Here is a 23,941-nt window from a genome sequence, read left to right as displayed (position 1 = left end):
GTCTAGGTCTCGCTGAATGGCAGCACAGTTTTACCTAATAACTGACCTAAAACTGAGAGATACTGGTCTGACAATGCTAAAGTTGATCTGGATCTAGAAAGGATGCAAAGAAACAACTCAAGATAGCCTTAACAGTGAAGATGGAAGAACTGTTATAAAACTGTCAGGACTATTAGTTTAGGTGGCTGACAGAAGACTTTGGCTAGCTTATCAAACCAATCTAACCAGGTTTCTCTGAAGCCCTACAAACACAGAAACAAAAAATTCAGGCAGAATTTAAAATGAGAGGTCCCTCAAGGAACGCCTCCTTTTCTCATATCCTGCTCCTGTGCTCATCTCATCAACAAAAACAAAATGTTTATCAGGTTTAAAGATGCTGCCAACCAAGCTGCTGCACTCCTGTGTGCCCACTAGCTAAAAAGCAGAATGGGATGTCTAATCAAGGCAGATAAACTTTCCCATGCTGAAAGCTAACATGTGCACATGGCAGCTAATCTGCCAAACCCCATCCCACCAGAGGCCCAGGACAGACACCACTCCCCAGCACTCACAGGCTGTGAGTTATGGGGTTGCTCAGCTTACTGCAACACACGGAGCTATACAACATGCACCCAGAAAGACATTTGTCAGAAGAATACCAAAAAAAAAAAAAAAAAGAATCAGTAATCTGTTCATGATCTTGCAAGTATTAAGCTGGAATGCAATTATTTGAGTTCTTTGCAGTGCAGACCTTTCATTTATGGGAAACGAGTGGGACATTACAGATGCCTGACCCTGCCAGATACAGGATAACTTGCGTGGGGCCTGATTTAAGAAGTGCTGCATAATCCTCATCTTCAGGCAGCAAAGAGACAAAACTCCAGTACCACAGGCAGATACATGAAAACATGCCACAAAAAACTGCAGCAAATTAACTTGGACCTATATTGGGACTAGTTTAATTTCATTTCTGTGAATAAAACCTTAGGATGTATCTACACTGCAGCACACATAAACACAGGAAAGCTTGCTTGCTAGGATAGGGTAAAACTCTTGTTCTAGTCTACCTTTGTTTTAAATTACTAATATGTCTTTTAATAAAGCATGTACATGCAAACAAGAACATGTCTTTGATTCACATGGAGACCTATGTTGCCACAGCTAATACAGGATTCACTAGGGGTACACAGGCTGGGCTCGTGTTCTACTGTTGCACAGACCTGCCCTTAATTCTCGAGGGACTGGCTGACAACACAGATTACTTCTGTAATATACTTAAGTATGTATGGTTCAGTGGAAAGTTGAGTTTTCATGTACATATACTTAAATATCACATAAATATTTTGCCAGCTCTGGGCCAAAGAGCACAGCATCTTGCAAAAGCAATCTTAGCATTTTGCAAGCTAGAGATACTAGGTCAAATCCAATGAATGCAAGGAACTGTCAAAGGTTATTACCTTTGACAGGCAGGCAACCACATCACAAAAAGCAAACACACCAACAAGCAAAAAAATGTTATTACACATTGCCGTTAGCTGCTGGTTCCAGACAGGAGGCGAAAAGACAGTAAGAGATGAGGACAGCGCTGCCATTCAATCCCTGAACGAGGCACCCCCGCAGCAAAGCAGATAACACCAGGCACTACGGCTGCATGACCCCATCTATACCACGCACATAAGCACCGTCCATCCACTATCCTTCCCAAGGACTAACTACAGCTCAAGCACTAACTAAGGCTACTGTAAGGCAATTTCCATTTTTTCCTTTAGGTATTGGAGGAAGAGAACTCAACTGCTGCAACCCAGAACAACTTTCAAATCTTCTCTCTGCAGAAGATTTTCTTGTGTGGCAGCAGAGAATTCACAGCAGCAGGATCTCCAAAGGGCCCAAAGCACCAGGTCACCCAGCACTCAGCAGCACAGCAAGGGGACTAAGCAAAATATAGCCCTGGGAAACACTTAATGGCACTAGGCAGGGCCTCTGTAGGTCACATGGCAACATATAATCACTTGAAAAGCACTTATTCCTTTTTATGGATCTGCTGAGAATTACTCTGTGCTTTGGGTATAATAGCACTTTTGCCATAATCAGATGTTGTAAAGGTATATGCAATAAAAGAGACACTCAGGTATTACTGTCCCATCAGCTGTGTCTTCCTATGATTGCCTCCAATTACCCTGTAAAATTTACCAGCAATGTATTTGAAAAAAATGCTTTTAATTTCCAATCAGATACTCTGCAAGAAAACCCAGCTCAGAAATGACATAATTGAATATCTTGAGGAAGAAAATAAAAAGCAAATTTTGACTCAACGGTGTTATTTAATAGCAGTGAAAGTACTTACCAGGTGGCCTATTAATTGCAAGGTTTCGGAAATGACTGCCTTTGATCATCTCCACTGACAGCCGCCCCGTAGTGGCATTGTACGACAATCCCACGAGCAGCTCTGGCACCCCTCCATGCGACAGGGACTGTGTTGAAGATGCGCTGTCACTGTGAGAGATTGCTGACAGACTAAGCTGAGAGTCTGCACTCTGCATAAAGTCTCATCAGGACGTTCACCACCACCCTCCCTTAATTTATATCTGGTAACCCTGTTTAGTAAGATCTCTCTTAAGAAATGGCAATGACTAAGAATGAATTTTTATGGAGCACCAGAAGAATCAGAGCATCACTTTTACAAAAACACATCTCTGAACTTTCTCTTTAAAGATGAGAGATGAGGACCTCTGCGTAACGTGTTTACATTAGTGTAAATCAAAGCCTCTGAGATAAGCATACATCCTAGTACATCAAATGCACAGTAAATCTCCTTGACAATGACTTTTGGATGGAATGCATTTTGCAGTTTGGTTTTCTTTGGTCATGTACTGTGTATTTTCTTTCTTTCCTTGCTACCGTGATGCTCTCGCTATCCCCTCTTCACCCGGAGTATGATGTTTTATTCATTTTGTGTGCACAACCTCTCACTGAGCTTTTTGTAGACAGTGAATCATGACAGAGCTCATCTACACAAACTGATTGGCAGAGCCAGAACTGGATACAACTGTGCTGTGTATGGAAGATTATGAAGCAGCACAGCCAGTTCCTCCTCACATGACCCACCTCTCCACTTCCATCTGTCATGAAAAGAAACATTACTAAGCATTTCATGTAGCATGGAAAACACAACACAGAGATCCACAAGCTAGTAGCTAGTGCCAGAGGAGCACAGGCAGTACAACAGGTCCACCAACATAATGGCACACAAGAACTACTGTCCTTGTTGAAATTCCGATGTAATTAGCCTTGGTGGTTCTGGGACCAACCTACTACTTCTGCATGGCACAGCATTTGGAGACTTGTGTAGATGTAGCGCATCTACATGATGTTGTGTAAGCTTGCTAGCTGAGCTGTTGTTAATAAGGCACTGCCCTGTGCTTCCCCTTACTGATCACTGTTTAATTTACAGTAGGACAGATCCACCAGTTGCATCCTAACAGCCCTGAAAGATACCAGGTACAGCCAGTCCCCATTCACCAGATGAACAATGATATGGACTCCCATATTTCTTTCACCAAACTTACCCTCAAGTTACTCCGTGGCTCCAAGACCAATGTCACCTTCACTTCCCCTGCCTGGCTGATGTTGCTCAGGTAGAACAACTGCTCTCCCATCATCTTCTGCCCAGTCATCTTGTGCACCGCATAGAGGCGGAAGCGAACGGCGTGGCTGCTTAACTCCTCTGGCTCCAGCTTACTGAAGGTAATTTTATCCTTGAACACGGGGATGGGTCCTCTCTGAACACTTGTCTTACCCCTCTGTTTCTTGCTAGGCATCAGGACTGTGTGCACTTGCCAGGTGTTCACACCACTGCGGTCTTTGTCTGGGATATCCCTGGCCTCCAAAACAGTAACTACTAGCTTTTGACTTGAGGCCTCATAGTTGAAGATGACATCTAGATCACCACACTTACAGATGGGCTCATGAGCACTGTGCTGAGCTGGTGCACTGTTCACCTCATCATGTTCCTGCAAAGAGAAGGAAGAAATAAAACCTCCATTAGAGTTCAACTGCCTCTGTGATCCCAACTGTATGTAAAAAAAAATGTTCTCATTTGTGCTTGCAAGTGCAGGCAGTTGCTCTACAAAATGAGGATCCCACTGTTTCTTGAAAGGCCAGTGCTAGTTAATTGCCTGATTTTGTGCAATGTTCCCCATACAATCTAGTAAGCAGCAGCACTTGTTGAAACATTTCCAACAAAGTTTCATCAATATTTAAATGTTTTGCAGGAGGCTGTTAATTTGGCAAAAATACTACATAGGGAAAAACTAAACAAAGTTTTGGTTTTTTTTTTAAATTTCATTCATGTCAATTTTGAAGCAATAATAAAACTTCCTTGTTTGTTTTGGTTAAAAAAAAACAACTGAAGCTATTACTTAGAACACACACTGGAGTTTTTTCAGAATTGATTTTTTTACATTACTAAAAATTAAACAATTCAGCCAAACCTGCTAACTTTTTTGGATATTTTATTCTGTTGTAAAATTTAAAAAAATTAAGCCCTGTGTTCAATTTGATGGGAATTTCTTGGAGAATGGAAATTCTATTTCTAGATGCTACCCTATAATTCAATACATTTGCTACAACTAAAGCAATAATAATCAAGAAAAGCAGCCTGATATTGATTCCTTATTCCCTTTTTTAATCTCCCAAGAGAAGCATCTGTTCCTTCTGTTCAGTTTGGATACTAATACATTTAGAATAAAAATTCAAAATAAACAACCAAAACATGTGGAGACCAATTCGCACACATTCTACCTACTCTTAAAAGAAAAATCATTTTGATAAAACAAGATAAAAAACATGGATGCTCACCTTACCTTTTGATGAGTGGTCGTGGGCGTTTCTTTTCAAAAGTGTTTTTTTATCTTAGAGCTAGAATGTGCTTCATGTGATAAAGGGGTTGCTATAGTGATCAATGATTTGTATTTAAACATGAGTATACACTGTACTCGGGAAAGATTTCCAGTTAATAGCCAGAAGGTGAATTAAGGCCTGTCACTAGCAGTCTGAGTCACCCTCCTCCTCAAACATTTATCTTCTCTCGCATTTCAAGTAACATTTCTTTTCAATACAGAAATCTTATTGTTTAGAGTACAGATGATGGGCCATAGGACTTCTGATGTAATTCCCTTCAGAAGTGTCTAGGGTGGTATATATCTCAAAGAAGACCTTGGACAAACCTCAAAATTTATGCCTACCTCCTGTCAATCTATTTTTCCAGTGCTCAGATTCACCTGCCATGGCATGCAAAGCTCCAGCTTTCCATATTTTCATAGGTGTTTAAGGGATTCATGCACATGAATACAAAGGTCCATGTGCACACCCTAGTGATGGAAACCCACTGTTGTACGTCTTGCAGAAGTCATGTCAAAGAGAGAAAAATCCCTGCTGGGACAGCACATGAAATGACTTGGTTGCCCATAAAAATGTCTTTCTGTATGAACAGCAGGCTGCAAAGACAAAACCGCTGGGCAGGCCAGGCTGCCTGGAGAGAAGGTGATATTATGCAAATGTAAGTGCTGTTGTGTAGCTGTCGAGTTATTTCTGTCTGGTTGATGAAATAATATTTAAGAAGAAAACATAATGGATTGCACTTAATCCATGTTTCCCTCCGCATCGCTCCCCACTTTCATCTGTGCATTTGCTATTGAGGGGATGGAATCAAGGCACGCTTGAGAACTAGTGCTGAAGTGTGGAGACAACTGTGGTTGTGGCATAACTTGGCTTTCATCTGCATGCCTGAGCTGGAGAACGCAAACTCCCGTGCGTCATCGTAAACCCACAGGTATGAAGATCCAGGAGGCATTTTCCTGTCCAAACGGGGCCCAGTCTCTCATCTTCTGGCAGCATGGAGGGTAGACTGAAGGTCAGCTATCTGGCTTTTAATAGAACAGATAGAAAGAACCTAGATTTTAGGAAATCTCAGATTGTGTTACTATAGCTGTGGCCATATACACTGCAGAGAAAACGGCATGAACTGCAGACAGAGAGGGAAAGGGAAATGCCAAAATCTGTGGCAGTGACCTTTCCACGGGCAACCAAGCTTAAGAGACCTCATGGGCTGGCCCTTTCAGAGAGCACTGTGCTATCTGGGATGCATCTTCGTACAGGTTTTCAGCACACAAAGCTTATGGACGGTCAGTCTTCTTTCTGTGGAAGTCATTCACAGAATTCCCCTTGGCTTTTGGAGCTCAGCTGTGGCTATGACACCTTTGTGAACATATTGGTTATACATACACTTAAACTGGAATCCAAGGAAAGTGTGGGCTTTAGATACTTCATCTGAATTTCTTTCTTTCCCTCTTCCCAGCACAGTTGTTGAGAGGTCAAGCTAGGTATAGTGATTGATACTGTATGTCTAACCCGGTCATTCAGGACAGCCAATATCCACTTCACTAGGTAAAATAAATCCATTTCTGCCAGAGAAACCTGAAAGAGCAGCTAATTATGGACAAGGCTTGAAATGGTACTTGTGGTTCCACTGCAGGGACATAAAATTATAATTTTTGTCTCTAAAGAGAGGTCCTTTGGGTGGAGCATAATAGCATTTGGACATTTCTGGCATGTCAGAACATTTAGTTCCTGCAATAAAAAGTCTTTTATTAATCCACACAATACCTTTGGATGAGGAGCTGCTTGTAGTAGATAAACTGGGACTTGGGCATATCTGCCCCCTGATGCTATAACCATTCTTTGCATTTTTAAAATGTAGATACCAGGAGCAAAACGAGAGATGTATTCCAAAGAAATACAAAAGGACGCTGGAGACACTGCAGCGCCTGTGAACCACGGCAATGTACATCAAATGTGGAAAAGGAGAAATGAACCTCAGGTGGGCAGACAAACAGCGCATGTCAGAGGCACGCAGCAAGGAGAGGGCAAGGCTGCTGCCGCACAGAGTTCCCATGTTTTGTGTGGTATTCTGTGGGACTGATTTGTGCAGCAAACCAAAATGCTGTTCAAAACACCCCTTAGGGCTGGAGTATATTCACCGACAAGCTGCTTTCCATCTCTTTAACTGGCTGCAGGCAGCGTGCTCTGAGGAAAGGAACTTTCTTCCCCTCAAAGCCTTGTTGCTCGGAGTGTGATGAAGGTATTAATTTCCACAACTGAAGAATAATCTCTTTTAACTCAGGCAGAAGATGTGACCTTTGCGCTGTTCTTTTAATATGTCTGATGAAAGCTGATATTTTTTCAGAAATTTAATCTTGTGGTAAAATAATAATGAAAACCAACACATCACGCAGAAAGATTATGAGAGAAAAGGGGGATGCTAAGTCACCAGGTGTTTACAATGCCTTAAAATCTCCGATGTGTTATTGAGGCTTCAAAATAAAGGTACAGAACTAAGGGAAAGCAGAGGAGCTCTCAGGCTGTCTTTCCCTGGAAGGATGCGCGGTATCAATGGGGACCAGAGTGATGGTCACTTGGCCAAGTCACGGGCCACCCCCACCAGTTGCCTCCAGCTTTCCAGATGCTTCCCATTGTCTAAGCCATAGAAACCACACAGAAAAAGAGGCACAGATATGACCCAGTGACCACACACCATGTCCCTAGACACACCCTGCACATACAGCCAGCAACAAAGCCCTGGGCCACCACAGAGTTCTCTTTGCTAAGTGATAGTAAGTGCTGTCAGGCTGCTAGTGGCTCCAATTTCAGTTCAAAGATTGCAGTCAGAAACCAAGCAATAAAACAGCTTCTCTCAGTGAGTATTAGTAGCAAGATGTAAAATACCAAGAAAAGGGGAAACACCCAGAGAAGGGTGTACATTCATGCACACAGGAGTACCATTATCTTGTGCTGTTCTGATCAATTTTTCACTTCATTTCTCCCCTAACATTTTTTTGGCCCCAAATATCCTTCAAAAGCTTACATTGTATATAATAAATGACAATTCTCCATACCTCAGGGCTCCAAGCCGATGAGCTGTCCGTAGCATCATTTACTTCAAATCTCTGGTGGGTAACAGTTGTCTCCATCTCCAAACGTCCTTCCGTGGCTTGCCGGCTAATGCCGTCGGCAATGCTGGACTCCATCCTAGGCCCTTTACGCCGCCCAGTGCCCCTACTCTCAGTTGTTGTTCTTGAATCAACAGATTCATGGTCATCTTCGTGATAGGATAGGTTGTCTTGGTAACTCAGTTGGCTTAGTCCATCCAGATCTAACAATTTTCAGCAAGAAAATAATTTCAGAGGGATTAGAACGCATCCCTCCCCCTCTCCCTCCAAAAATGTGCCTCTCCCTCTTTTTTTTTTTTTTTTTTTTTTTGCCCTCACCTCCAGTGCTTGCAAGAGAAAGTTTTTACTTCTGACAACTGCAGAACATAAAAATACAAAATCCTGTATAAATCATCATTGGATGGAGTGGACATGGCTGTTTCATCCTGAACTGAGAAAGTGGCCACCTTTACTTGATGAAGTCAGCCACCAAATGCAATCATCAGTGGAGTGCTTGGGATATTCAAGTGCTTTGGGGCTGCTTTGTGGCCCCAAAGTAATTGCTTGTATGAAAACACAGGTCAGACAAATTACAGAAAAGCACAGCATAGGCCCGATGAACAGGTATCAACAATTCCCTTCTATGCAGGAGGAGAAGGAGGAGGAAAGGACAGGAGCTAGCAATGCCCTCAAGGGGATGGTGCTGATGAGGAAAGGAGTTTCATGGAGATAACAGAGTGCCACCACGACCCTATCACCCATCCCTGAGAGCTTGGGTGTGCACGACCACCCCACAAGCCAGGCAGGAATCTCCAAATCCTATGTTTGGGCTAAATTGTCCCAAGGGCAACTGAGGGGAGATATGTTGTCTAATTTTCTGCCTGCTTTTATTAGTTTTAATTCATCTGATCCCTTTCTTCTCTACAAAGCCAGAAAACAAAAAGCAGTAAACATATGAACGTAAGCAAGAAATAAAATAACAGAAATCCCACAAATTGACTGAGACTGAATGGGTACAGGCGCTCCTTAAGGCATTTAATTAGCAAGCCAATGTCTTAATACACATTTTAAACAGTGGGTCATCCATCAAAGCACACACCACACAGCAGGATTTCAGAATGAAATGCTACTATAGTAAGAAATTATCCTCACACAATTGTCTTGTGGTTTTGACTCCTGCTGGGATAATATCTAGATCAATAATAGAGGAATTTTCAAAAACTACATTAAAGCCATAAAAGGCTATTCATAACAAGAGAACTCCAGAAACATATTAATAGAGCAGGCTATGTCTCTAAGACTCAGGCACAAAATGAATGTGTTAGGAAAGCAAATGTAATATTGAGGGAAAGGAAGGAAAAAGGTGATTCACCAAAACCATTTAGTGAAACAGTCTGGCTTTTTCTTTACATTCAAAGCAGTTTGGTAAGAGATAATCACTTACAAATACCAGTATTAGAGGATCATTACAGGTAATAGCTCAACTATACAGACTAGAGCAACTATACCTCTCCAATTACATCTGTTCTAACATTATATTCACAAAAAAAAATATGATCAAAACAGAAGTTCTTCGTGTAAAGGAAAAGGTCAGAGCAGTAAAATGCCTGTAATTTACCCAAGAGACTTTTAAGGAAGAAAATGTCAACTGTCTTATGAATACCTGACATGAATAAACTGCACAGCATCAGGGATATATGTTGAGACAGCATTATCTAACTATCTGAACTTTAATTAGCCAAGAGTCCCTGCAGAGCAATAACAGCCAATTCTAAAATTAAGGTCAGATAGCACTGTTCACTAAAAGAGTGCTGTTTTCTTTCAGTCCTCTCCCCAACCTCTCCCTGTTGTGCCACGTGTGTCCAAAAGCCAAGGAGGCAAGCGGAATACTGGGGAACAGAAATCACCAACAAATCCATAAAGGTTGGAGAACTGGTTATGAAGAAACCGTGACTCTTGTCAGATGAAAGAATGAACATCACCTCCAAATAGAACTCTAAAAGTGTACTGGAAGCATGTCTCCAAAGATACAGGGAAAGCTCAGCACATCAACCACTGAAAATCAAGCCGGAAAATACTGTGAATTCCACCCTCACACTGGAAGGTAAATGGCCTGGTTAACCTACAGAATATTTCTTCTTTTTCAATGATACACAATCTCTCAGGTCTATGAAGATTACAATGTGCTAAACAGATGTCCTGAGAGGCCTCATCAGTTCCTAAAACACACTGCCAGAGTTAAAAGATGGAGCCTAGTAGATGTTTCTAAATTAACACCACATAGTTCATTCACCAGCAAGAAATCCTGAGATTAAGAGTTTAACGTGTGCCTGTCACCTGTGCTGACCAAGGCGATGTTTGCTCCGTGGACTGCAGTGAACCATTGTGCTTTTACAAGAAAAAGCGTGACTTCTCTTTCTGATTTTCCAAAATGTAAGGAATTTCTTCTAGACTGTATGTAAACACATGCTGAAAGTCAAGAACCTGTTTAAATATGGTCCAGGGAGGAAAGGATATCAGTAATGAACCCAGGCACTTCTGGACTTGAAATCCTCCTAGCTACTAGGAGTGGTTTTCAAACCCCTCTTCCTGAAAGACAGCAGTAGAGATACAAGTTAGTGGGACTGAGGCATTTTTGTCCTCGTACAGCAGTAATCGTCTTGCCTGGCCCTTGCTGCACCCCAGTACCAAATCACCCTGCAGTACCCCAGCACCATGTGCTCCCTCGCACTGAACCAAACGAGATGCAGGGAGACCAAGTGGTGCTTCTGCCCCCGGTTATTTTGAGATTAGCCATCAAAAAGTGCTGAAAAACTTCCCAGAAAAGCCTCAAAGGAACAGAATCATTATCTAATTACAATAAATCTAAACAAAAATGGCTTGTAAATTTTAGGGGTTAAAGAGAAAAAGGATCTTAAATTTCAAGTAATATTATGCAATCAGGCCAAGATTGTTTAATTTACCACATGCTGGGTAATAGCCTGAGAAGACTCCGTGTTTCCAGAACTAAAATAGGCTCTTTATTAACAGGGTGATTTGCAGGGAGGCTGTGGGCAGAGCTGGCACGCCAGCTATTCAGCTCCCCAGAGCATCCTCCAAGCGCTTCCTTCCTGCAGCATGAGCTCCTCTTTCCAAGCTCTATTCAGGTTACTATGAAGACTTCTAACAGGTGAAAAGTGAAAGCCAGACAAGTCCAAAGTGCAGACTGTCATGACATCGATAACAAAAACAGAGGGTCAAGGAAAATCTCATGTAAGAACACGTTGTGAGAAGAGTGCCATATGTCAAGGCTGAGTGGGAGAGAAGCTATTCAGGGCTCTCTGAGATGCTCAGCTTCCCTGTGTGCCTAAGTTTGTTATTGATTTCTGATTCTGTAAGAAAAGAAAACTACCAGCTGTGTGAGTGAAAAGTCTGCTAAGAGGACACAAGGAGAAGTCTCAGGCAGAGTCAGAAGGCCTGAAAGTGCCACGACCCCAATCTAGACTCAGCGCTGTCAAAAGACCCCTCATCCCTCCCACCCAGAAAGGACCAGAGGATCTGCTCAGCTCAGACCAGCAACCGAGGGGTAGCAGGGTGAGGGGTTACCTTGGATATACCCCAACCACTCAGCACTTCTCCCAAACAAATGACTCATATTGGGAGGCATGAGTGTGTGTAACTATCGCTGTACACTCAGTAACCAAAGCCTCTGGATTTGAAGGAGACCTGACATACCCAAGGATTAGTTTATAGGCATTTGTTCCTAATCAAGGCTCTAATCTTGATCTTAGTGAGGAATGGAGCAGAGAACTGAATGTCTTAGTGAAAGCAGACTTCAACATCTGGTTTCATCTGATTTCTGAACAGCTATTCAAACAATATTAATACGACCTCTGAAAAGTAAGAGCAACTCTGCACCACGTTGTGCCAGAGGAAGATTTTGACAGAGAGCCGTATCTTGAAATGATCACTCTAATCAGAGGATGCACTAAAATCAAGCACTTGTATTTCAAAATTAAAACTTTATATGGAAGTAAAAACAAAGGGCACTTTCACAGCTCTTCCCTCTAATGAGCTTCTCCAGACTTTAGAATGTGTTCAGGCCAATTTTCTAAGTAGCTACATTTTTAAATGCATTTCATCTCTGTTTGTATAAAAGAGTCATTACATTAGTCCACAGAAGATCATAAAATTCTTCCCTTCTGTGCCATAAATTTTTAGTTTCCGTCATTGTCTGACATTTGGCATATGTGCTGGCAAATGATACAACATAATTCATTCACTGTTCACCTTGTGTTTGCAAAGCTGTTACAAAAGGAGACATTCAACTTCTGCTAAAAGGCTTACTAAAGAAATTACTTAAGTGGCACAGATCAAAAATTATTAGAATGAAGTCCTGCAGTCTTCACTCTGGCAAAATTGGCAATAAAACCCATGAAAATCCCTGTGGATTAGGAGCCAGAATTCAAAAGCCATATACAGTTAATGGAAAGATCTTCATGGACTTCAGCAGTGCTTAGATCCAGCCTCTTCCCTCTAAGTATTTTAGAAATGAGCTGCAGGTAACCAATAAAGAAACCAAGTTTAGTAAGAGAGAAAGCAAGATTTAGGACTGGTTCTCCACAACAAAAGAACCTCTCCATGTTGAGGCCACAGATCTTAAAGACTCCAACTTCTTTAATCTTATTTCATGCAAACAGTACCTTTGGATTCAGATACCTCTGCACAGTACTCCTCATGGCTGGAGAGCAAACGGCTGAATTTGGGTCTACGCTCCGCTCCTGCTGCTGTTGCTTTTTCAGATACTTCTGATCGAAAACTTTGTGAGCATGACACAGAGATCTCAAACTGTTTAATCACCTCATCATCGTTGCCTGAAGATGCTGTCTGTTCTTCATCCTCCCGGTAACTGTTTACTGGGAGAAAAACACAACTTGGGCTTTAGATGGTCTGCTACCCTTGGCCAAGAAGCCAGATGACACAGCACTCTTCCAGCTCTCAGATGGACCTTCTGGGGAGAAGAAGGGGACCAAGAGTTTAGAGGGGACTCTGGAATGAACTTGAGAATAACCTGGTTCTTCAACCTCTGGAGAGCCTGTGAAAGTCATATTGTATCAGCAACTTTTACATATCATTAGACCTTTCCCAACTCTGCATGTTACCTTTTTTTTTTTTTTTAAATTAAGATATTTAACAGAGCAGAACACAAAGTAAGACACAACATACACAGAGAACCACTAGTAAAATCATTAGCATGTACAAAGATAAAGGAGTAAGCAAAGGACTTGAAAACTTGGTCATGCTTCCATTCCCTTTCAGCTCCTGCTAAGGTGGAGAAAGAACTTCTTTTGTGCAGAAAGAACTTCTTTTGTGCAGAAAAAGCAACTCAGGAGTAACCTGCTGTGGGTAATACCATGAACACATAAATAAGGCACATGGCTAACAGGCACTGCTGACTCCATCTGCCAGCAGCAGAGTAACTTGGGAGACCAATGTAAATTACAACCTTTAAAAGTGAAGATACGCATTTGAGCACGTCCCTGTGAGTGCCCTTTCCCTCCTCCTACAAACACGTGCTTTGAATACGAGATGATTGCACCCTCACTAGAGTGTGCATAGCCGCGAGATGGGGGAAGGAGGGTTCAATGCATACTATGTGTACTTGGCCTTGCTTTGTCGGGATGAAAATGCAGAGGCATTTTGCTGATCTTCCTGCCACTGGCATCAAGGAAGCACAACAGCAGGATGTTTTGATCCATCCACATGCACGGAGAAAGGAGCGTTGGGGACAACGGGCAATTGGTGTGTACGTGCATGTTTGTGTAGACGCGCGTGAACAAGCCAGCTGTCAAGTGTGGTCGGTCCGCTGCTTGCTCTTGAGCATGAAGTATATGATCTGGTTGCCAGGACTGACTTTGATAATCGCCATGGCAAACCCGAGCAGCTGAACAAATGAGCTCTGCAGACAAACAGGCAGAGGGCAGCTTCCTCAGTGCCGCTGCCTGCTTTGGGAGGAAAGCACCTTCTTTCACCTCAGATCTCGCTTACAGCAATCACACAGCTACAGGTGGGGAAATCCTGCTTTTACACACTGTGTTAGGTCTATTAAAAATCTGCAGTATGAACTTAATGACAACTGCTGTCACTGCTCCATAAATTTACCCGCTGCTGCACAGAAGATGACGCTCAACTCCCCAGGCAGAGAGCGAGGAAGCTGGAAGTACTGAAGCAAGCTGCTCCCACCACCAGCCCAGCAGAAGCTGGCTTCTTCCATGCCGCCACGCTGGCAGATTTGACCCTCTGGTCTGATTTGCCACAGCTTGACAATAAGCCTGCTGTTCCTTCTAGAAAATTAGAGGGAAAAGCTAAGTGTTCCTATTTTGATAAAAATGAAAAAAGTTTTAGACATTAGTCTGTAGATGGTCAGTGACCAGCTATCATAAAAATTGATTATTTTTATGCAAACTGTTAAGTTTCTTTCAAATTTAAAAAAATAAATTATTTCAAGCTGTAACAACCCTATGGTCTAAATGTGCTATGATTTATTCAAATAATTGAAACACATAAAACTAAACATTCCTTTTCAACCAACTGTGTTGTCAATTCGCTACCTACAGCTCATGCAAACTCTACAAAATTAATTCAAATGCTTGGCAAATGTTGGTAAGTTCTATTTATATGTGTATATCTTTTGGGTATTTAAGATAAAAAATAAAAATTATTCCAGTATAAACAAAAGTCCACTTTTCACTCAAACAGCTTGCCAAAAATCCTGAGCAAAATATCAACTTTAGCGATTAAGTCACATCTTTCACTATTTTCTAAAACAACAGTAACATCAAAATCTTGGGTTTGTGGGCACAAGGCTGTATACTTAAATAAATGTGCACTAACATAGTGTACAATTCTGGTTATTCCAAGAAATTCCGCAAAGGCCGCATGGATGCATTTGCTCCTGTAAGGACACTCCCTGGGGTGACCTGCAGCAGCTCCCTGCAAAACAGAGCAGAGCCCTTTTTCCAGGACAGAAGGGGAAGGATGAAGGGATGGAGGGGGGGACTTTGGCCCACTTTGATATATTACTGGCCACTTGACTTTGACTTTAACTTTACCAATCCCCAAAGCACGACTGCATCACGTGTTCTGACACTGGGTGCTATTTCCTACCAGCATTTGGAAGCACGCAGGCTAATTAAATGGTGGCACTGGGGAATCTGTTGCAAATGCTTGATAACGTCTGCTACTGAATATCTGCCTGAGCAGCAGACAGCTCTGTGTCAGCTTAACATCTCTGTGTTAATAAAACTAAGTTTACCCAGGGGAGAGAAAAAGGTTCACCATTCAAATATACAAGTGTCCTGATTAGGAAAGGATAAGGGGGAAACATTTTCTATATCACCATGGAAACTTAAATAAAGGACTCATAATTACAATCTAAATTCTGGAAAGATAATGAATACATCTTGAAATCTGCAGATGTTATGTAGCATATACATATTTCTAGCAACTTCAACTCAATTACTTCTATGCAGCATCTGTTTTACAAATCAACTTCTCACCACTCATAAGGGAGGCATATGGGATTTTTTTTTTCCCCCCAGAGGAGACAAGTGGGGGAGGAAGGAGGGTGACCTCTTTTTCTGCCAAGCTATTTCGAACTACCACTATTTATTCAGAAATTTCAAACACCCAATCAGTAACAAAGTTAGCTTACAGGCATCCAAATACACTAAGCTAAAATGCATGAAATAAATAATTCAAGAACTCTCTGCAGTGTTACCAAGTATAAAGAATAACCATTTGCTCAAAGCTTATCCAAGGAAAAAAATTGCCAAATGAAATACATAGTGTAGGTGTAAAACATAAATGTACTGCATGCATCCTGTCTGCCTGCATGTTAAAAAAAACCAACAAACCAACAGTCATTTTGACTGAACAATGAAAAGTTCACACATGCCAAATTTCTGCTTTCCTACAGCATTGTGTGTCCAAATTCTCCTTAAAGATTTTGATTCTGCTTTATGGAAGTCCAGGAGAGTTTCAATTAGAGCATCACCAAGCCCTGAAGGAAGCAGAAGTGCGACTGGAAAAAAAAAAAAAAAAGTATTTGATCATATAACCAAAGACAATATCAGTACATCTATGCATAATGCACTTACTCAGAGGATCCCAGAGGCTCTCTTTGCCATGTTCTTTGCTATTACAGAAGCAGTCGCATAGGTCTGACCTTAAAACTTTCATGATCAGGATGACACAGAGAAATGATCTACAATGGCTCCTAACTCAGCAAAACCCAGAACTGCACATGAAACAAGAAAAAAGGGCCTGCCTTTGGAAAAGGCCTGCTGCAAACTGTGGATTTGTTAGATTCTCAGAAAAAAAGAGGAGGAACACTTTGTAAAGGGACCATGCAGCTACACATGTGGAGTTGCTACTACTAATTTCTATGCAAGTACAGACTCTTTTTTGCACAGCATCTTCAGTCTAGAGTCGTCTTCTTGCTCTTGCTGTCAACCCTTTGAACTGGGAGATCAAACAAAAGTACCAAGTAAAGCAACTACCTGATTTGTGGGTGTGACTAGGGAGGAGGGCACTCCGTAACTTTATTCATGCTCACAACTATTTGGAGATACAGTCTCATCACCAGAAATCCTTCCTTTTATAAAACAGAATCAAAATCTAAAACACCAACCCAGATTTCAAATGTATTTAAAATAATGGGAGAATGCACTGTGATACAGCAAACCCGTGTTTCTATCCATGTCATTATGGACAAAGAGTTTGAGACTATGCACCGTTGACTAACACCAGCTGGACGTTTACTAAGAAACAGAAGGCAGCCTTCACCTGGGCTTTCTCCTTGCACCCAAGCCTACACATTTCTGTCCCTTTCTGGTAGTTACACCAGCAAGGGGGGACAGAGGTATATACAAGATCTACCCCTCTTTGCTGAGTGACAAGTGACGGTGTCCTGCTTTTGCAACACGTCTGTCTCTACCTCTTCACCTGTCCTCACCCCTTGACCAAACAAAAGCAAACACATTTGGGTGTTTGAATGCGATGCAGGCAGAGAGAATCACAACCTGGCAGCTTTCATGGCAAACAAAAAAAAAAAGTGAGAGAGTAATCAGAAACAAGACATTATTTGGTTCTGACCATCCAGCACCTCTATAGCCGAACAACACAGCAGTCAGAGCAATACACTCCAATTCTGCACACTGCTGTGCAAAGAAAGAGAAAACTGCCCACAGAAAACAGCATGAAAATCAACATATTTTCCTGTTGCTTTTTCCCTCCTCTCAAATTTAGATTTTAAAAATAGGAACATGGGATTCAGCTTCAAACTGACTTTCACTTCACTGCCTAAGGTTCTTCCATAGCTAGAGGAAATGGCAGTCAAGAAGCAGAACCACAATCATCCCTGATTTTCCCAATCACCTACTTTACATTTTACATGTGGATTAACCATGAGTCAGGCTTCATTTACGCTACCGGGTCTTATTAGCACAGGCTCAGGATTTGTGGAGAAGTGGAACTAAAAAGAGATTACACACTATAGGGGACACTACTAAGCCAGGAAAACCCCTGGTGTGGATGCAGTTACATCCATGAGTCAGCTTACACCCCTTTGCTAGCCCCTGTTAGGCTGCTTGAAGAAAAGAAAAGCACCTTCTGTCAGCAGATGCTGTGTCTGTGCTGGGGACATTGCAGCACCCAGGTGTAGCTGCATACCCTCTGGTGTGTGGGGTTATAAATGTTCATGGACTCAGAAACTAAACGACTAAACGAACTGCTGGATCCCTATAGACAGCGAGTTAGAAAACTCTGTCCTTTCCTTCCAACAAAAACCAACTTTGACCTTATAAGGATTATTTTTATGACAGTTTTCCTGGTAGCTTTCACACCACAAAGGGTTGAATTCCTTCAGGTTCCCCATCAATCACCTCTTCTACCTGTGCATTTGGTTTGGATGCTCTTTTCTCCTTTTGATGCACGGGAGTCCCTTTGCAAACTCCCCCCACTACATTTAAGGAAGTTTCTCTGAATTGGCACTAGCTTCTTCCAGTAAATGACCTTCCACCTAGCAGGAATCAAACTGGCCACGGAAATGCCCAGCAAACTCAGTTCCCTGACTCTTTAAAATGCAGTTCTGCTGTGCCACTCTCACAACCTGCTAGACCCAGCGTCTGCACGCCGATTACATACCATTTGTAGCACCCAATGCTGTAACCATTAGCTTCACATCCACAAGGCTTTGTTTGCTGATTAACAGGGTGGAAATCAACTCCCTCGCAAAGATATTTGTTTGGGGTTGCTACGGATAACAACTGCATTGCAACAAAGCAGATATTTATTTTCCCACTGATTTTTCTAATTGGAACTTTCTGTTTGCTACCAGAGGGTTGATTCACCACAGCCCCCCCTTACCGCTGCTGTAACACTACCGTTTCCATGGCACTCCTGGGAAAATCACAGACTTCAGCAGCAGCAGTGGGTGAGGATGTAGTGCAACAACACTCACATGTGTGCAGGACTAAAGCTGTCACCCAAAAAGGGACAATTCTGTCCTCCTTTCCCTCCCCTCTTCCCCTTGTTTCAGTTTTAGCAATCATGTGGCCAACTCACCTGATTCAAAAGTAATAGGGAAGGGGCTGGTAACTCTCAGCTACAGCAACAACTTGGTCTGGTTCTTCCCACAGTGGCAAGCTCATGAGGCCAGACAGCAGCATAACTGTGTGATCAGGGAAGGGCAATATATCTCAGTTGCAGTTTTACATCAGCTACCGACAATCAAAACTGCACCCTCAGGCCCAAGGGGTTTATAGCTACTATGTCTGGCAATAAGTCTAGACCCCAAAATTGACCCTGCAACACAGAGCTTCAGCAAACCTCTGTGGTCTCATTAATCCAGACTCAGGGCTTTCTCTCCAGCACCGCCACTCTCATACTATTAGCTGGAAAACACTCCTACACAGATTATGCTGCTACGTATAGACCGTATGGGCTTGAATCTCTCTCAGCCTGAGGAGAGAAATGCCTCCAAGCACCCAGCTTGTGTGGGCAAGAACTCATACCCTGTGCAATGAGTCCCTCCAGGGATGCTTCATCTCACATGGATACTGAGCTCTCTAGACAGGGGACCGCCCACCTGAACATCAGGGAACTTTTAGGTAGAGTGATGAACGCGTGCAGCATCAGCTATTCTCATGGTCTGTCGAAAGGATTTTTTACAGATTTTGCCATGGACTGGTTTAAGATTCAACCTAAGCAATTCACGTTGGTCTACAAACAGGTACTGACGAAGCCTCCCTAACTCAATCTGAGGAAACTGCATGAGAATCGCGCAAACAGCACCTGCAGAGGTACAGCCCAGCCACACCTTCCTCATTACCTGGAAGACCCACACAGCCCAACAATGCCACTCCACTGTCTATAAAGCTACACATTTTTTCCTCCATGACTATGATCTCCTTCTTTTCTTTCACTGCAGTCTTTCCCCTTGGTTACTAAAACTGTTTCAGGAGTCAGTGAGGCCACTCAAAATGATGGCTGCTGCCAACAGGTCATTACAACAGCCAAAAATGAGTTGGGCACAAGGAAGTCATATCCACACCCCACTCTGGCAAGAGGTGAGGACCAACACCAGCTCACCTTTTGTCAGAGCGATCCCATCCCATATAAGCTTACATTACTGTTTTTTGCAATACAAAGAGCCTAGCAGGAAATGGAGTTGGATTATCCATGCTTCCAAAAGTCCTGATGGTCACTCCCTTCTGCGAGCATTTGCCTGCCATCATGGGTTTGCATAAGTGGCCTTCTACAAAGCAGGCCAAGCTAGCAACAACTCAAAAAAAAAGAAAAAAACAAAAAGTACTACTGTTTGTATCAGCACACAGAAATACTATGTTCCAGCTCTGCTGCTAGTACGCCTGCACGCAACCTCCACCACAATGCAATGAGATCATTCACACCTGCCTCGCCTGTAGTAGATGGAAGGTGAGGAGGCTGGGTTTCTAGGAGAGAGGCAGCACTTCCCAGATGCTGCCAAGATGCTGTTTATCAGTAAATGAAGCCTCTTGAGTCCTAAACAACCTTCCCAAAGGAAGATAGAATCGCAACTGCCATATGGGGAGTGGGAAGAGGATGCCACTTAGAAAAAGTGGATCAGAAAATACACGCACAAACATACTCACACACACACAATTTGTTCTGTAACTGCACTGAATGGCAAAATCCAGTTCTTCCTCTTCAATACATCCTTCTCCATACATCAAACCTTCTAGATGGAAAGACTAGATGACAAGTACTGAACAGAGCATCCTTCCTTACGCCTCCTAGGGAGCTTGGCACAAGGAAGCTCTAACCACCAGACGAGGAATCTGGCGAAAACCCAAACCACTGATCCACTGTGGACTTACAAAGCTACTGTGTCTAAAATCACCAAATCACCAAATGAGGATGAACAGCAAGGCTGACGGGCCTAAGACAGAGCCCACAATGGCAGCACCTTTGGAAACTTGTGTTTTGAACCACTCTTTGGCTGTATTCCCCCAGTGGTAGAGCTGATATGCTGCAATCCACCTTCCTTCCAGGGCTACTGCATATTCTTATCACCACTTTTGGCATCATGGATGAAGATCCCTTATGATTTGAAACCTTGAAAAGACAGAAGGAGTACTTTAAATATAAAAAGGAACATGGTACCACCTTCACAAGGACAAAAACACAAGTGCACAAACACTTTGAGTGGTTCCGAATTTTCCAGAGGGAAAGCATTCAGTGCAAACTCACGCCTGCACTTCATTTCAGAAAGCTCCAGACTCATACCACATCTTTCAGAGACCAGGTGCATATCCCCAGTCACGTTAGTGCTTTCTCCCACTCGAACAGCCAGGAATATTTTCTGTGAAGTGCTTTTGTCCACTGTCTTCGCTTTCCTTCACTCAGTCCTAGTGGTGCTATTGATTCAGTGCAGCCTCTGTAAATGTCCTGCTTTGAGTACAGGCGCTGATTTTTATAGGGCTACATTCTGGTTAGAGCACCGGCTGGCTCCAAAGCCAGACAGGAGATAAAATTTATAAACATCTAGGATCTTTACGTGGAAGCTGGCCATCTAGCTATTTTAGTCTCAGGTTCAAGCAGAAGTTTTATTCATCACACAAGCAGCATCTTTTTGTTATAGGTATATTTTGCTATATGAAATGAAAACTCACTTCTTGCCTAGGAATTCCCAGCTGTATGAAGGGTCATTTGCTGAGGTCAGCTGTGCTCACATACAGAAGAAAGAATAATTTCCTCTACTGCAGCAGTAACTGGCAAAAATCAATGACCCCTGTTAAGCTGGAGGCCAAGGTAAGTAAATGCAATAGTGCTTTCTAGTTTGAAGAACTCCCAGAGCCTCAGAGGCACACCTCCCCTTACACGTGCATTGAGGATAACTATCCAGCCATCTAGACAAGACTCCTATTAGGACGTCAAACCTCCTAGCATTCCAAGGTCAAAAAATTTATTTTAGTGGAACTGAAACGCAAACTTTAGCTGTCATTGAGACTGTCTAATTGATGGGGGGAAAAAATCTCGAAGGACTTCATGCAGTTTAAGAGTAGTGCTCACCTATATATCACACGAGTGTTATGAACACTGTCAGACAGCTTGGGAGACTCTTCACTCACAGAACTCGCTGTGCAAAAATAGTTCAGCTCTGATTCAGAAGACTCAGCTCTGCTGGTGTGTCTGTTCCCATGCCTCTTCAGAGCAGTGTCTGCTGAAGCTGATAACTTAATGGTCACTTTGACTGTTTGTTTGCAAAGGACATGGGCCCTGAGGAAGAAATGGGCAAAAGCCATTGTGTTCATCGCATAATTATTGCTGGTCTTCGCCTTTTTCATTACTATTTTTTTTCCTCTATAGATTCAGGCTGGGAAGCAGACGTACTGGCCAGCTCTACCCCTCTGCTTGCAAGTGCACTGGTTTTAGAAGTGGCTTTATTGCTCCACTGCTTTTTTCCAATTCTTAAGGATCTGGCAGCCACCCCCTTGCCAGCCACCCCCAGTCAGCTGAGCTGTGGGGGGATGAAAAAAGGATGCTCTCTCCGTGTTCTGCAATGGGAGACAGTTTCTCTATCAGAAACACTGAGGTTAGACAATGAAGGAGGGTCTCAAGGAAGCTGCAAGAGCAAGTTCATCTGTATTTGCAAAATTTACAACTACATGATTTGCGAATGGTGGCAAGGATTTGCATGCATGGAAGGGTCAGCCTTCCCATCACCGACCTCTTACACCAAACACCTGGCATTTCTGCTGAACTACCTCCTCATTTTTAAACTGTGGAACAAAAGCATCCAAAGAGAAAACTTTTCCTTGTATTTGTCTGAAACCTTGGCACAACATTACCAGCATGATTTAAATACACACTAGGACTCGGCGGCAGCCAAACCTGCACCCTGCTGATTAGCATGCCTCACAGTGTCTAACAGACGTTTGACTTAAGAACCCAAGAATTTCATTGCTCAAAGACGTTACTAGATCCCTAAGCCTAAAAATGGTTTTCAGTAATGTGTATGCTGCTTTGGGGCCTCAGAAAAGCTACTCTGGGAGCTAGGAAACATTTCCAAGGAGGAAAAAAATGGGATCAAAAACATATTTGATAAAAAGGAGAAGGGGTAATGATGGCTTTTAACTGCAATTTTATTTTATTTTACCTCAGAAGCGAGCTGTAAGCTTAAGAGTAGGGAACAACTATTAGATTTTCTTTTTCATCTTTTTTAAAACAAAATTATTCTCATCTAGGGTTGGTGGGGTTTTTCCCCCTAAACCAGATAAACTATATATGGGAATGACCAGGTTTCTGTTGCTCTTTAATCACCAGTGTCTGCTAAATGAAGCATATCTATTTTCTCTGTTACATTACTATTGGCAACCAGGTCTTCTGTAAGTGCCCAGAAATATTTCCATGGCAACAAAAAGCATTCAGCATTGCTACTGTTTTGTGCCAATTTAGCTTTAAAATATTCTATTGTGGAGAGAAATATGGTACATTAAGTGAAATAAAGTCAAGATGCAATGTTCTGAAAAGAATATAAGGATAAACAGGAAACATGTATTTTGCAGAAATAGGGAAAGTCATGACAAATGGAAGGAAAAATGTTCAAAGCTAATATTGATGCTACTGAACGCCTTTGCTGAATGTCAGCAAGTCCATATGCTCGCTTACATTGTCACTTGGGGTTAGGTAACAAAGCTAACAGAAATAAGGACACCTCAAACACTCTCTCCTGATCATTTTAATCTATGACAGAAAGTTTAAGTTGCCAGGGTATTACAGCCTCTCTGCATGTCTAGGTTACCGTCAGAAGAGTTCATACTCTTGATGTTAGAGAATGAATTTAAAGGAAAAAGAGGAAATAAAGAGTTGAAAAAATGAAATACAAAGAGCATGTGTGTGTTTTGGAAGTAAAGAGTCACTTAGAAGAGCAAAACGAGTTCTTACACATCAAAGAGCTTATGGAAGACATTTTCAAATCACAGTTCAGCACTTTCTCTCCTATTTTACAACTTAGTTCTGTGAAAAAAAGGCATCAGCTCCCAGCCCTCCAACCCTCAAACAGACAACTTCATGACTATCAAGTCTTGAGACCATTGGATGCCCCTTTGTGCAGTGCATTGCAGAGATGAAAAGATAAAAGACTATTTGAGAGCATTTGGAGTGACATTCCCTCTGGTGTAAAAAAGCTACGCAATGACCTCTGAAATGCTTCATGTGGAAACAGAGAGCTCTAGGTGGCAGCAATGCGGGTGCTGGGGAGCTCTGTAGGGCCAGCCTTCCACTCCACAATGTCTCCAGACAGCTTACTGAGAAGAAAAGCCAATAAACATTAAGAGAGTCCAACAGCAACTTGATCAGTACCTGCTCTCAGCTGGGAGAGAGGTTCAGAGCGACCCTCTCCTCTAGTTGCAGTGATGGGTTACTCTGGCATCTGACTGTCACTCTGTGTGCCT

The 23,941-nt window shown here is 42.5% G+C and overlaps 1 protein-coding gene across 1 annotated transcript in view; it reads right to left on the bottom strand.

The window, feature by feature from the left end:
• Positions 1-2,323: 2,323 nt before the first annotated feature.
• The window catches only part of SYT16 (synaptotagmin XVI), a gene marked incomplete at its 3' end in the record, with an annotated part of 24,101 nt that continues 2,483 nt past the window's right edge, over positions 2,324-23,941 (bottom strand). The window contains exons 2-5 of the mRNA XM_010082613.1: positions 12,647-12,859; positions 7,932-8,188; positions 3,546-3,989; positions 2,324-2,513 (exon numbers count right to left, since the gene is read on the bottom strand). Coding sequence (XP_010080915.1) covers positions 2,324-2,513; positions 3,546-3,989; positions 7,932-8,188; positions 12,647-12,859 — 1,104 coding nt within the window. The remainder of the gene's footprint in view (positions 2,514-3,545; positions 3,990-7,931; positions 8,189-12,646; positions 12,860-23,941) is intronic.

Source organism: Pterocles gutturalis, unplaced genomic scaffold (assembly GCF_000699245.1).
Source record: "Pterocles gutturalis isolate BGI_N339 unplaced genomic scaffold, ASM69924v1 scaffold46699, whole genome shotgun sequence".
Classification (NCBI taxonomy): domain Eukaryota; kingdom Metazoa; phylum Chordata; class Aves; order Pterocliformes; family Pteroclidae; genus Pterocles; species Pterocles gutturalis.
The sequence above is the reverse complement of the archived record's forward strand: the minus strand, read 5'-3'. Positions and strand labels throughout refer to the sequence as shown.